At 39.5% G+C, this 15,907-nt stretch overlaps 1 protein-coding gene across 39 annotated transcripts in view; it reads right to left on the minus strand.

The window, feature by feature from the left end:
* Nucleotides 1-15,907, minus strand: part of MBNL1 (muscleblind like splicing regulator 1) — a 217,322-nt gene that overhangs the window by 59,142 nt on the left and 142,273 nt on the right. For all 39 annotated transcript variants that reach the window (XR_013542944.1, XM_020781921.3, XM_020781918.3 and 36 more), the window contains one exon: nucleotides 1,999-2,169. Coding sequence is in view for 38 of the 39 variants with exons in the window: in XM_020781921.3 (XP_020637580.1) it covers nucleotides 1,999-2,169 (171 nt within the window). In the remaining variant the exon portion in view is untranslated. The remainder of the gene's footprint in view (nucleotides 1-1,998; nucleotides 2,170-15,907) is intronic.

Below are 15,907 nucleotides of genomic sequence, written 5' to 3' on the forward strand. Positions count from 1 at the left end.
CTGTATGTAATTAATTTGTTTAAATAGGAAAGGATCTCAATTTAGGGAAGAAGACATGATGAGGTTATTTTCCTTTAAGTTCAACCACATGCTTTTAAATGCTCTCAAGTCTATTTTTATGGTGTGTGCAATTTGGAAAATGTCAGAAAACCAAACATGATACAATTTACTATCAGCCAGGCTGTGCTGCAGTCACACAGTGGAGATTTCTGATAGCTCCCCTCATTATCACTTTAAGGAAAACATGATTCAATTCACCGGTCCTGCCAAGATTGATATGTTGATCCTGCACATCAAATTTAAACACTAAACTCAGGACAAAAACCAAGCTTTCAACACTGCTTTTAAAGTGGTCTGCAGTTCTATGAGGATTTGCTACTGGAAAACATGAGACATTTATAGCCTGATCCATAAATCAGATAAACTCTGGCCATTCAAACTTAAGATGGCTTGGGAACAAGAGCTGTTTTTTCCATAGCCCAATAAAATCATATATGTGTGTCACCTAAATCAAGTCACACTGCACAGTCTGATTTACTCTCAAGTAAATATGCAAAGGATCTCAGCTTTAGGCTGCAGTCCTAAGCATACTTACCTGGATTTTTGAACAGCCATGTTCAGGTGCTGTTAGGACTACCCTGTCTAATTACATCAATTGCCAATTACTAACAGTAGGACATGAAACTGAAACAAAAGATGAAACTGGATCCCCTCACTCATCTCATGTGTTCCCTCCAAAAAAGAAGGGAAAACACTAGTTTTTGTATTCTAACCATGACACCTATTACTTAATGGCTGCTCTTTGGCAAGCTTCAGTCACTGTCTTTCTTCTGCCATTGCTACCACTACCGCTGCTGTTCCAAGCACAAGGAATACAGGGCAATACTATAAGTGAGAAGATGGTATGCATACTTTCCCCCTCCTTCTCTCTGCCTAGTGTGAAAGATGACAGGGTCCTGGGCCTAATAGATTAGAACAGCAACTGTCAGTGGCAGAGTAATGGGAAGACTGGTGAGAATCATGGGCTATGACAATGAAAGAAAGACAGAACAGAAGAAGCAGCAGGCAGGAAAAAAAAAAACAAGTGGGGGCAAGAGAAAGGAGCAGGCATGAAATAGCCAAGGAGTAGTATAACACACCTGAAAGATGTTTTGGGTAACTGGAACTATTATTAGTTACTAGAACTATGTAGTACAAAAGCATCACACTGTTCAGGTAGGACTGGCACCTTGTATGAGGATGGGAAAGGTTCCCTTGTTAGACTGCAACTTCAAATAACACAAATGGTATAGCCAAGGTAGGTCTTTAGGTACAATCTCACCCATTTCAGGGGGAAAGCACTTATCAATTTTGCACTGGGAGTGAAGAAACCTTTGGCCAGCCAAATGCTTTAGACTTCACTCCCTCCAAATCCTCCATCAGTATCAACTGCAGTATGGGATTATGGGAGAGTAGTCCAGAACATCTGAAAGACTACAGATTCCCCATATCTGCTCACCAGAAAACATCTGCACCATGCTGAAGTCTGGGTAGACTGTTGTGTCTATAGCAACATTTCCCAACCTGGGAGTAGCAAGTCCCTAGGGGGTTGCAAAGTGTTTTTGGAGAGGGTCATGGGTTGCCTTATACATGTTGTAGCCCTTGTTAAATAATTTCTTCTTTGACTTTCTTGAGCCAAATATTAGTGTGCATGTGTATATACAAGAAATACATACACCCTTTGGGGGAGAAAAAGCCTATACTTTCTAAGAAGGGAAGACTTTACCCCATTAATAATATATTTTTATGCAAACATAGCAGTGTGTGTATATTGCACTTGGTTATTATAAAAGGGGATCACAACTCCAAAAAAGGCTGGAGTCTATAGGCTGTTGAAATGTTAATGAATATATGTGACCAAATGGAGAGGTGACAGGGTTAAGGTTGAAAGCATTACTTTGCTACTGACAGGGACTGTGCAATTAGACATTATTGAAGAAGAGTCAAATCGATGCTCACCACTGGTTGTAACGGGGCACCAGGCATCATGGCATTGGCTAGTTGCATTTGCTGGGCCAGCATGGCCATGTTCTTCTGCTGAATCAGGTTATTGCGTCCATTGATTTCCAACTGTGTTTTTAAGTGTGGCGGCGGGTGAAGATATTTGCAGTTCTCCCTTGAACATCGCCCCTGAAACACAGCAAAATTGAATAAGAATAATTAGTGTTGCCTGGTAGTAGTTAATACACTTAATTATTCTATAGCAATTTAGTTTAGAAAAGGGGAGAGAAAAAGCTAAAAAACCACATCTTATACACTTTTCTTCCAGAGAACTATTTCAAGGATGACTATGCATATTACACAACATCAATTTAAGACACAGTCCTCAGAGGTTGACAGGCATAACAAAATTCAAGGAAAATATATTACACCTCTCTTAAAAGATATGACAAGCCAATCAGACTCGGACTACTGTAACCAATTGTTAATTGATCAAAATCGGAATACTACAGAACTGGAAGCGAAATTTTGGGCGGCATGCCGTAGTAGCCAGAATAGATAGCCAGACAGTGGTCTTATATTGTTATATTTGCAGCTTTTTGCTTATTTGATTCGGCTTTTTGCAGTATATGTCAGTACTTGAAGCTCTGCATTTAATTTTGTTTTATGTATATGGCTTGATGCTGTAACAATAAAGTATGTATGTATGTAGTATGCTCTGCATAATTTCAGAGACATAGTCTTGCTGTTTCTGTGGGTCTCCAAAGTTTGTGCAATCTAGAAAAATCACTTTTTTTAACTGCAATTCTCAGATTTCCCAAGCCATGCTGGGTTCTGGGAGTTGAAGTTCAAACACATAACTTTTCCACAATCTGACAAATTGGGAGTCAGCCGTCTCTTTCCATGAGTTCCCCAGAAAGACAGAAAGGAACCTTAATGGCAGCTACAAGTCATAATGGCTGACTATCCACATTGGCTATGAAGCATCACAGCTAACCTGCCAAGTATCCTTTTGTGCCAAAAATTCAGCAGTTTTAAATGCTGAATAAATAAATACAATGCAGCAGAGCCCACCCTGCAATAACACCACAATGAAGTTCTGCCAACTGTGGTTCTGCCAGCCGCAACCCCAACTACCTCCTATATAAGCATAGCAAAGATAGATAGGCTCCACACAGGTAGGCTAAGACCAAGCCTGGTTTTCATACATGAGGGTTAGCTGAGCTGAATGAGTACATCTGGTCCTTGAGACTACCTGCCTCTAGACTAGAAAAACAACAGTCCATTCACAGAATTAATATTTTCAATGTTCATGGTTAAATGTGTAACAATGGCATTCATTCTCCCAGGGATACATTTAAAAACAAAGATATAAAGAAACACAAATTTCTCCTTGGCAGAACTAATGGCTTAATCTGAAAGGTTCCAATTCCCTTCTTTTCCTCTGTAATCAATCTAAAATGCAACAGCGGCCATGAAAGCCAAAATTTTAATTTAAGCAGAGGGCTGCTGAGATCAAGCATTGCTCTGTTCTCTTTTTCTGTTTGTTTCTTGTGGAGAATAAATTATACTGTGCTTTTATGCAAAAGGCTACAGCTTCTGTTTGTCATAGTTCTGCCAATGATCCAACTCTTATATCAGACTGAAGAGCTTATATGCACCCGTCTGTCTCTGCTCTTGTACGACAAACACACGACTCTCAGTTTTGCAGGTACAATTTTATATAATTCTTTAGCTTTTTTGATGGGTTTAAGTAACACCAGTAAAGCAGTCAATCAAAGTGACTGAAACATGCTCTTTCAAAACATGTGCTTGTAATCAAAATGGAAACTCCAGAACGTATATGTGAATAATTTGCCATTAAGTCAATTCTGACTTTTCAGGGTTTCCCAAGTAGAGGTTACCCAGAAGTGGTTTAGCATTTAGAGTGCCTTCTGGAGGCACTCTGGAATTGTGCAGCTTGCCAAAGGCTACAGACCCTAGCCATCAAAATGGTCATAAATAAGTTTTTTTTTGGGGGGGGGGATATAAAACACCCTACTAAAAAAACAAAGGATGGCAACACTACACTGTACAATCAATGATACAGGAGTGTTTAGAGATTTAAATGAATGGAATTAGTTTAGGATTCAATATGCAACACAGGAAATGAGATAAATTAGATATTTAAATAAAATTAATAAACTAAATATAGAAACGGTATATTTGAATGAATGGGTGAATGAAACAATTTTTGCATTTACTACAGAGTTCTATACTGCAATCTAAAACTTATGCAATAGTAATTCCTTCTCTGGAAAAAAAAAACTTTCCTAACACATTTTTAGTTCATTTTTATCACCAAACTGCAATTTCCAGAATTGTCACTGGAATGTTAAACTGATGTAGAAACAACAAAACTTCACAGTGACTATATACAGATACCAAAATTATATTTTCTTGAAAAAGTTAGTTTTGAACCAGAAAATAACATGAGAAGGAGAAACAAGCATTTTCTGCTGTTAACAAATGTGTGCAGAAGCCACTAGTCACAGAATCACAAGAATCTTAGTTTGCATCTATATTTTGTTCCCATGCTATTTCCTCTATATGAAAGGTAGGCATCATCTGGGGATGAAGAGATCGGAATGGCATAAAGCCAGGATGGATGAAAATCAACGATTTTTTTTTTTTTTGAAAATCAAATTGATTTGAATCATGATCTAAATCACAGTTTAAATAAAAAAATCTTATTTTTTAATTTAAATGGGGATTTAAATTGTGATTCCAATCAATTTGATTTAAATTAAACCGAACCAGCAGGAAGCCCATCTGATGCTCCATCCCATTTCCCCTTTGAATTGATGATGTTTCTAAAAAGTAGGTTTTAAGGAACAGACAAATGCGTAAGGTTCAAGGTAAAGCCCTCCATGGTTTGGGCCCACGTTACTTGTCTTGCCTCAATGTAAACTGCCTGACCCACCAGACCATCGCAGACAAGGCTCCTCCAGGTAGCCAGTCTGAGAGAGGCCCATACATCTTCTACAAGAGGTAGGGCCTTCTTCACGGTGGCTCCATCTCTGTGGAATCAGCTCCTGGAGGAGCTTCACCTGGCCTTCTCCCTGGTGACATTTAAGAGGCAACAGATGACATGGCTCTTCAGGGAGGCCTTCAAACCTAGTCGAGGTACTCTTACACCTCTTTTCAGTCATTTGTTATCTGTGGTTTTTTTCTATTTTATGCAGTTTTATGAATGTGCTGTCACCCTTTTTTTAATATGGTTAGACTGTTTCTGATTTTATCATACTATTTGATTGTGTATTTTATGTGAATTGCCCAGATTAATGCTGCAACACTGAATATTGTTTGTTTCAATATTAAATTGAAACAAACAAACAAATAAAAAGGTAAAACATTGGGGTTTTTTGCTACCACCCAAGGAAACATAAAATAACTGGTGTCTGTTCATTCAAATATGAGGTCACCAAAATCTTATCCAACTCTGCTCTATATGAACACAGGTAAGCAAAATACTAGGCATATTTTTTTAATAGTAAATCTGAAAGCAAAATCAATAATTTAAGTTAAAGAAGAAAGTGCAAAAAGCAGATTACAGGTGAACTTTGAGAAAGATCTCCAGGAAGAAACCAAAATTGTTAAGGTTCAATCATCAATCAAAATGGAGACTGCTTCCAAGAAATCAGAAGAAGATTGGGACTTGGAAGGGCAACTATAAAGGAACTAGAAATGACCCTCAATTCTAAGGCTTGAATTGAGGGTCTCAATTAAGAATTGAGGGTCTTAGTTATTGATTAAGATATTAATCAATAATACCTTGTTCCTACCAAGTTGTTATTGATTACTAGGTAAAGATGTGAAAGACAAGCCATGAAAAACACTGACTCACTGTACAGTTGAAGGAAATCTTAACAGGCACTGTGGACCCCCAAAAACACATGTAAGTGAATTTAAGATTAACTCAAGCCTATATTCTCATTGGAAACTGAACTGCCTAAAGTGAGGCGATTGTACTTTGGACATATCTTAAAAAGCTAAGGCTCATTGAAAAAGTGAGTGAAAGGTAGTAGGAAAAGAAGAAGACCTAGTATGAAATGACTCAATAAATAAAGTTACAGTATTCAGTATGCCAGACCTGAGTAGGGCTATTGATGATATGAGCTTTAGTATGTCATCATAGGGAGCCACTAATTGTTGTGATGGGACATAACAACAAATCTGAAAGCACCCCCCTCTGTGACACCCATGTTCATTTCTGGATTGAAATCAAACAGTTCAGACAAAGAGATATTTTCAGAGCTATATAAAGGCCTTTCTGATGCACTGTAGCTCAAGCGGATCACCACTGCGTTTCTACACGGATGCTGGAAGGACTCTGGAAGAGACATTTTCAACTGCAGTAACTACAGTTCCCTGGCTAGCATAGCCAGTGTGGGGAGTCTGGGAGTTGTTCTCTAAAAAGTTAAGTTTCCCACACTCTGGTTCTGAGTGAGGTGCGAACAGGAGCAACTACAGCACATACATACAAAGACTTAACAACAGCAGCAACAACAACACATTTTCCTTCCCAAAGTGCACTGTTAGCCTATCAAGATCTCTGGTGGGAAGTGCATCTTCTTCAGGATGCATCTACTTTGGCACAAAATCTATGCAATTCCTGCTTTGTTCCAACAACGGCAGTACAGGAAGGCCTAATTAATGAAATATAACATTTCAGTAAGACAGCACCAAACTGAACAAACATAGAAGTTGATCTTGGAGAGATTATATACATTCTGGAGTAATAAACTAAAATAATCTTTCATCAGGAAGCTAACTGCTAATGTTTTCAGATGAAAGATTGTTTTAGCCTGGCACCCTTCCTGGTGATTTTAATCCACTGCCCCACTAATTATTTCTTTATCCAGAAACATCAATAAAGTTATAGGGGAAACTTTGCTCATGCAACTGCTGACAAGTCTAAAAAGAGACTGCTGCTCATGTGTGGGCATCACATGAAAAAAAAGCTGGAATATCTGGGTTCTTGAATATACGAATAGCTTACTCATGAGCAGGACCATTCTGTTCAGACATATCACTGCTTGTGTGAGTAAAGATGGAGGTGGGCTATCCTTTTCACTGTAACCATGTTGATTATCATTAACTGCAACTTGCTGGATAGGGCTTGTGTTTCTGTGAGATCCAATCACTTTATTATTGTTTTTCTTAAAGATCAATAAAAGGTTGAGGATTGGAAACCAAGAAGTTAGACTATGGGCTCATCTACCCCAGTGTTAACTCCATTAACTGGGCAGTGGCTTGCTGGGTTTTGCAGGCAAGAGCCATTCTGAGTCCTACCCAGAGATGCTGGGGAACTGAACCTGCATGCAAAGCATATATTCTGCAACACAGCTTGGAAAGTTCCCTTGCTGAGCCAGCTTTGGAATTCTGGGAGGTCCAAAAATGTGACTTTTCCAACTTTGTTTTACTGCTGAACTGCAGCAACTCTGCTGTATCAAAAACTGGTCATAATTGCTTGTATACTGTACAATTCAGTGATTTACTTATGACAAGGTCCAGGGCCCATTTGACTCATCCCAAACCTGGGAGAGTAGCACTATTCATCTGCCCCAATACCACCTTTAAAGTTCTACTCCAAAAAAGAAAAAAAATCTTATCTCCTAAAGACTTCTGGACTGTGTAATTTGTCCCTTAAATAAAACTCCTGCCATGACCTGTTTTAGGTCTTGAAGCACCTTTTAAATAAACAGTTTAATGCTTTTAAAGACTTCTTAAGGCTTACTACATCTTTAAAAAGAGGCAAGATTCTGTTCAAAGGGCAAACTGCACCTTCTTGGAGGATGTGATTTGAAATTTTGCTGCAAATTATTTTAGGGAGTTAATTCAGGGAAGCTAAGAGTCTCATTGGGAGGGGAAAACATGGCCCACAGGACGTACTTTGCCTACCCCCAATTCATCAAATGAAGATCTTTTTATACCTGCTTGCAAGTTATGCAAAGACATAGTAGATGGCAGGGGGCTATTAAGTAAAACCAAAGGTGTACTATGCCAGCATCCACTGGAGGGAGCTTGGGAACTGTGAAGTGTCTGTTCTAAGGAATTGTGTCATCTTCACCCAAGAAAGGAAAAATTAGCAGCACTCTTGAGGAAAGAATGTAGTTTTCTGATTCTACAGCTCTGAAACCTGGAGAGTAGGAAAAATAGATTGCTCCTGCTAACCTGCTTTGCATTCCTCTCTCCAAAAAATCCTCTACAGAAGTACAACAATTATCCCAGGAAAACAAAAGACAACATGTTTGATCCAACCGTTCTCCTGCTTAGAGAAGATTGAGCAAAAATAGTAAGATTTCATTTTACCACAAATCTCTGAAATTGTGTTGCTTCCAATGGTGCTGGCTCTAAGCAGTCAATCTGCTTTCATTCCAACAAGCAGAATCCAGAAACAGCCAAGCATTTCTAGGCTGCAGTCCTGTACACAGTTAACTGGGGGAAAATCACACAGAACTCTAGGAAAGTCGCCTTTTGGGGTAGACTTGTACAGAAACATACTCTTGCTTCTCCACTTATTTCAATATCTGAGAATTTGGTGCATTTTGTATCTTCTCATTGTAATCAATGGGATTTAATGTCCTATGGTAAATCTTGGGTAATGATTTAGGACACCACGTGGGCATAAACTTCAGAATACAGTTTTATGGTCTCAAAAAACCCAAATTAAGTATTACTATGAATTGGCACCAGTTTTGTTTGGGACATAGAAAAATGCACATTTAAAATTTCAGTAGGTCGAATATGAAGGAGGGGGGTGAGACGTATGCTAAAACTGACATGGGGGCATGAGAGAAGTGAAACTAATCCAAATCATACTATATTTGCAGAGAGAAAAGTATCAACTAGAGCAGCGGTCCCCAACCGTTTTGGGACCATGGATCACCTGAGCTGAGGAAGGCAGGGCACCCCCCGTGCTCCCTCGGGTGCATGCGCGAAGCACTGGGGGAGTGCCCGCCTGCCCACCAGCACCAGCGTGAGCGCTCCCCCACCCCTTCGCGCATGCGCAGAAGCGCCTGCACACCCATTCGTGCAGGTGCTCAAGTGCATGCATGAAGGGGTGGAGGAGTGCTCACGCCGGTGCTGACACACACACGCAGCTATGGGGAAGGGAGTGTGCGCAGGAGCGGGAGGTCTGTCTCCGTGGCCCGGTCTGGCTCAGGCCATGGACTGGCGCCGGGTCACGGACCGGGGGTTGACGGCCTCTGAACTAGAGAAGCTTTTTTGTTATCTGAGCTGGATAACAGCAGTTTTAAGTATATGAAAAGAACTACATATAGACAACATTGTTGGAAAACAACAGGTCACAACTGGTAGTCAGCACACAATGGTATCATGTAGACCTTCTTGCCTGCTGCCACTGGTGTTGTCAACATTCAGGCTGCCCTTTGCTATGTAAGGCTTGGCATCCTTTTTTCTGCTGGCTACATACATCACCAACAACACAAGTGGCTAGATATCCTTTTGTGCAAATAAATACCACACCAACTTCAGAAGTACCTTTGGAGATTTGTTAAGCGACCAAAATTGAAAAGATGAATTTTAAATTAAGTTGCTGACTCACTCTTTCACTCTTAAGGCCTTATCTTTTTAAAAAAAAAAAAAAAAACCTTTAAAGAAGTCTTACCAACAGTAGTATCCATTTGATATAAGAATATCTGTATGAATGGTAAGGAGGCCTCTATTTATCAGGCATATGCTTTGGGAAGAGACTTGATTGCAACTATCAAGCAACCTTTACAGAACATGACCTTTCTTAAAGTTCTCCATAATGGTTGTTGTGGGGTTTTCGGGGTCTTTGGCTGGGTTCTGAAGGTTGTTCTTCCTAACGTTTCGCCAGTCTCTGTGGACGGCATCTTCAGTGCTGTCCTCTGAAGATGCCGGCCACAGAGACTGGCAAAACGTTAGGAAGAACAACCTTCAGAACCCGGCCAAAGAGCCAGAAAAACCCACAACAACCATTAGATCCCGGCTGTGAAAGCCTTTGCGAATACATTCTCCATAATGTTTCCCATTCTTCTGCATAAGACCAAAGGGCATATTATCCAGTATTTTCTCCACACAGTGGTCACGCTGATGTTTCCCTGAAGTCCACCAAGAAGGACACTTTTCTGCTGATGCCCCATAGCAGCTGAGAAGAACGGTGCCTCTAATACTGGACAGAATATACATTTATAATGAAAAATAAGCACTGTGACTGTCGAATCCTCCATCAATTTGTCCCATCATCTTTTAAAACCATCTAGGTTGGCAGCCATCATAGTGGCCAAACAGATGTGTATGGGAACTCACAAGTAGGACATGAGGGCAGCAGCACTCCCCCACCTGCGTTGCTGGAAACTGGTATTCAAAGGAGTACTACACTGGAAGTCTATGAATTCTGAAAAGGCCTCTGATATTCTGCAAGGCTTACTGCATTGGATCCTATGAAGCTGTTCTACGAGCAGAAGGCATTCTTCTGTCTGAAAGGCAGCTCCTTCTATTTCTAGAAAGTGTTGTTGTCCAACAAAGTCTTGTGCAAACAGAACAGGATGAATATTCCTTTTGCCCTGTTTCCCTGAAAATAAGCCCTAACCTGAAAATAAGCCCCAGTATGAATTTTCAGGATGCTCATAATATAAACCCTACCCCAAAAATAAGCCCTAGTTAAGTGAAACCCCACCCTCCACCATTGTGTAGCATTGTACAGCAACCAGAAGATGACATGACTGTAAAATAAAACATCCCCTGAAAATAAGCCCTAATGCGTTTTTTGGAGAAAAATTAATATAAGACCCTGCCTTATTTTCAGAGAAATAAAGTATACTATATTGAGCTTCCAACAACATCTCCTATGCCATTCCTGAGGACCCTGCAAGTTTTTTGAGCAGTTCTGGGTGGATTTGTTCCAAGTAAATTAATAAAAATCACCTCTCCTCTTTCATGAATAGAACTCCACTCACAGATCTTGTTGATCCAACCCACTAAAGCTCTTCTAGCTTCACTCAAAATTTTCACTTTTTGCCCAGACAGAACCTTTTCCCACTTGAATTTCAGTTAAGATTAAGCCTGGCAACAGCAGGAAAAACAAATAGAGCAGAATTTGTAAGTCAGTACTTTTTCTCCCAGACACCATTTGTCAAAAGCCACCTAGAAGAGTGCTGTCTGAATAGGAAACATTTTAGGCAGTGACATATATTCGAATTAGGAAAAGGACCAAAAATAGAAGTGGATGTGGAGAAAAAGCAGCTGCCTTTAACTGTAAACTGACTGTCCCCCTTCCAAACTCATTTAAATCCCTATTTTACATTGTATTAATTAAAATATAATTGGAATTGTACACAAGAATCTAGAATCTGGATTACAAAAATAACTGAAAGGAAGTGCACAATTTGTGAAGAAGGAAAAGGCTGCTCTTGTCTAATGGATGGCATGCTATTTTTATCCTGCAGAGACGCGATCACATTACAGGTGCATTAGCAAGTTAACATTTCTGTTTGGGCTGTAAACACTGCAGAGAACACAAGTGATCCCAAAACCTCAACCGGTCACGTAGGCAGATTTTCCTTGTGATACAGAAACACTCACGTCATACAGGCCCAGATGCTGTTGGTTTTGTTGGGTTTTATGGTCCAAACATGGCTTTTACAAAAACAGAATAGGAGTTTTATTTTTTAAATGTTGCAAGTAAGTTAAGTTAAACACAAATGTAGTTTCTCCCAAAAAAGGATTAATTTTCAAATATCAACTGGAAGTTTATTGTTCCCCCCCAAAGAGTAAAAACAGAGTTAGGAAAGAGTATCTTAAAAAGAAGTTGGCCAGAATGATAATAGTTATGCTGGTGTAATATTGATGGCATAAATCATAGTAGCAAGTCAATGCTAGTAAATGCGCTGCTGCAACTCTATTCCTGGCACATGACAAAGAATACAGTGACTGGTTTACTAGTGGCAATTCACCACAATAATCTGTGCCATTGCAATTATGCCAGCAGAACTAAACAGTAGAGTTATGGCCAGGAAATGTTAGACGTTTAAGGGTAATGAAAACTAAGCAAGATGAACAACTTGTCTTCAAGTCTTTTTATATATATATAATTTATTGGGGGGTCTTTTTAAGGAAAGAAAAGATCCTTCAAGAGTTCATAAACTGTAAGGCAAAAATCTTGTAAGGAATTGGTCTGCAGTATCAGGCCAGCTTCTCGCTTCCCTTACCTCCCCAGTGGGCTAGATCATGTTAGGAATGGGGAAAGTGAGGGGAATAACCCTAGGCACTGTAAACTGGCACCAGAATTACCTTCCAAGTATCCTTTGTTGTCTTCTCTGTACCAATAAAAAATGGGCACATACAACGGCCATACCAATGTGTCCATGTACTTTGCATGAGGAAACAGAACGAGAATAAAAATACTGCTCTACTAACCCTTTAAAACCAGTTCTGGACTAATGTCCACTTCACCAAAATACAAACAGCAAGCATGTTTTAACAAAAAGTAAATGGTTCATATATAATCCCTATATATAGAACTGTCAGGTTTCTCTTTGAAAAATCTGGTACTTCTAGGCTTGCAGAAAGACCAGATTCTGTACATGTGCATACTTTGCACTGATGTGGTGCACCTTTATTTTTACACTGGTATGCAAAACCAAGTTGAAAATCTAAATCAGATCTTTCTTTCTTTCTTTCTTTCTTTCTTTCTTTCTTTCTTTCTTTCTTTCTTTCTTTCTTTCTTTCTTTCTTTCTTTCTTTCTTTCTTCTCCTTCCTTCCTTCCTTCTTCTTATTTCCTACCCCATTACTGCACAAACAAAACAAAATTTAAAAACTCAACAACAGCAACAAAAACAGCAATAATAATCACATTTCTCCACAAACTCAACAAATCTATATCACTTGGATAGTCAAAATTTATTGGATGATATGGTTGGCAAGGTTTGGGACAGATAAATAATGTCCTTGGCTCTAATAAGCAGCATGTTTTTTTTTGGGGGGGGGGGTAAACATAAAGGAAGCACAGCTTACTTCATATTATGTAACTAGGCTCCCATACACCAGATTATAATTATCCTTTTTATTACACCACTTTATAACACTCAAAGTACTTGACTCTTTACAACAGTATTACACAGATAGCGCTGTGTTTGATATTGCAATTAGCCTCTGTGCCCTGGCTATTCATAAATATATATTGAGAAGAGACCCTTAAAAAAAACTGTGGTCTTATGAACTGCATTAATGCCAGCCATGGATGTTTTGTATGCCTTAATAAGAAGGAATGTGAAAATGAGAGGGGAAAGTGTAGATGGGTATCACATGATGTTCTGCTCCCACTGTCATATCAACAACATTCGGGCTGAAAGCCCAGGCCCGGTGAAACAACCAGACTCTGCACCACAGAATTTAGGCAGCATTATATCTGCAAAGTTGTAAACAGTCTAGCCCTGGCAGATGGATGACCAAGGAGGATTCTCCCCCCCCCCCCCAATATTTCCTATAGCGGGCAGGAGCAGTGGTTTCCTTTCCTTTCCTTTCTCTTTTTTTCTTCCTTTTTTGTAGGTAGTGTCAATCAGATGGAATGGAAAAGAAACCAGATTATTGATCCCACTTTATCTTAAAAGGAGCCTGAACATGGAAAAACTCATTTTGGGAATGACTACAACCAGCAGCATCTGAACACGGAAGAATCTGAGAGTTGAGATGCAAAACAATAACTTTCCCAAATTATTGGACTTTTAAGTTCATTTAGCTCAGTGGCACACTCTACACTCTGCGTGATGATAACACTTGGTTGACAGTGTATTTGTTCTACAGATATATTATCAGCCTGATTGATACCACTTTAGCTGTTCTGGCTCCACAGAATCTTGAGATCTATAATCTGGAGTGGGTCTTAGAATCCTCTGCAGGCGTGCCATCGTGCTGCAGTGCAAAGAAGTCCCACTTGTCTTATTTAACCCATTACTTGGTCTATTAAATCCCAGAGTGGATGTTAAATTGCCTCTCAATCAGTCTGCTGAAAGCATTTCAAGGCAGATAACACTGGAGTTGTTCGCAGCAGTTCGAATGCATCAGAAATTTGGAGAGGCTTCAACCTACTCCTATCCCACCGTTCCCTCTCCTGATTTCCCTCCCCCTAACTCTTCCCTCCTGCTTATGCTCCCTTCCAACTCTCCCTATTCTCTTCTGCTTCCAATTATCTTGTATTCCCTTGAGTAACCTAATATACTTAGAATGGTCCTTTCCGCCATGTAGAGATACAGGTACAGTACGGCAGTTCCATGTGCTCTGCTCTCACATATGCCAGCTTGTTCTTTCCTCTACTCCTATCACACTCCAGAGGAACAGTTACCTAATTAACACCGATGACAGGCAGCAGAGATTCACTATCTGTGTCATGCCCCACTCACAAGCTTCCCAAGGAGTTCCTGCATAGCCAGTGTCAGAAAACAAATGCTCAAATAGATAACCGTTGTTTGGATTTTTTTTAACATTGCCTGCTCTTGCATGAACATGGTTACTGCAGCCTTGCCCGTTTCCCCCTGAACCTGTAAAGTGGGAATGAGGAGCCTGTGGCTCTCCTGATGGTGGGTGGACCTTGCTGAACTCCAGCTCAAAGCTGTTCTATCCAGTGTAGCTTATAGAATAAGAGGCATTGTAGTTCTTGCCTCTGCTGAAAAATACACATTTATAAAGATTTACATTAGTAGCCACTGTTCTTCAGGAACTGCTCTACTTTGAGATTTGTACACTAAGCTTAGTGTGGATTATGGAGATGATAAGGATGATAAGAATTACTAATTGCAGTATTTCTAATAGCAAAATGAATACAGTACAGTACTAGTAAAACATGATCAGGCAACTCTAAAGCCTCTAAAGAATTCTAACCAGCCAAGATGCCTGAGATCCAGCTGCGAATACGAGGCTAGTACTAGGCTCAATACAAGCCTCTTCTAGCCCAGGGAAGATTCCAATCTTGGCCTGACTCTCAACAGGTACAGTGGATTTATTTTTGGACTAGAAGAAGTTTGGGTGCTAGCAGATCCCTCTTAGAACAGCTGGCATTAACTGATTATATGAAGGGGATTTTTCTTAACAGAACAGGCTTCTGTCTACTCCTAAAGACTTACAGTTGGGCATATCTTTAAGTTAGGATTTCAATGTAAATCTAGAGAGTTTAATTACCAAAGTCCCATTTATTCTATGGGTCTTCTCTTATTGGGTTTAGCCCTATATGTTTTCTTTTCTTTCTTTATCTCTGAATGTAGTTTTTGTAAGAAAACAACAACATCTGAAAGTGAGAAATAAAGGACCAAATAACTACATAATGCAGATGTACAAATCACTTACTTACTTGTTGCAAAACCAACCTAAGATATTGGTACAATTTTTTAAAAAATAAACATCATCAACCCAGAAAGCCCAAAATTTCACTTTATAATATTACAGTGCCATTACCTTCTTTTACACCTCTAAGCCCAACTGTAGTGAAGTCAGCTATATAAGAAGAGAGTTATTATTCCCAAAGACCAAAGCTATTGGGTGTCATTTTGTAAACACTATGGAACACAGAGTGCATAATATTATTGCAGGGATCTTACAAGGTTATGCTCCTTGCAGTGATATGAAAATAGCTAAAATAAACAGTCCCAGCAAGTGGGCCCAGCATAAACTTTGAAAACTTCAAAAATACTGTGCCACTAATGCTTTTTTAAAGAGACAACTTCATTATCCCAAAGTGAAGTCTTTTCTGATTGAACTATGATTCATTCAAATTTAGTTCAGATGCAAATTTTTGAAGAAACTTTGTGCTGAATTAGGTGCCCGTGGGGAGGTCTTAAAATTAAATAGCACCAACATACTGTGTCTGTTTATTTTTCCCATTTTTATGATACTGCAGTGGCGATA

The sequence above is a fragment of the Pogona vitticeps genome, chromosome 3 (genome assembly GCF_051106095.1).
Source record: "Pogona vitticeps strain Pit_001003342236 chromosome 3, PviZW2.1, whole genome shotgun sequence".
Lineage (NCBI taxonomy): Eukaryota > Metazoa > Chordata > Lepidosauria > Squamata > Agamidae > Pogona > Pogona vitticeps.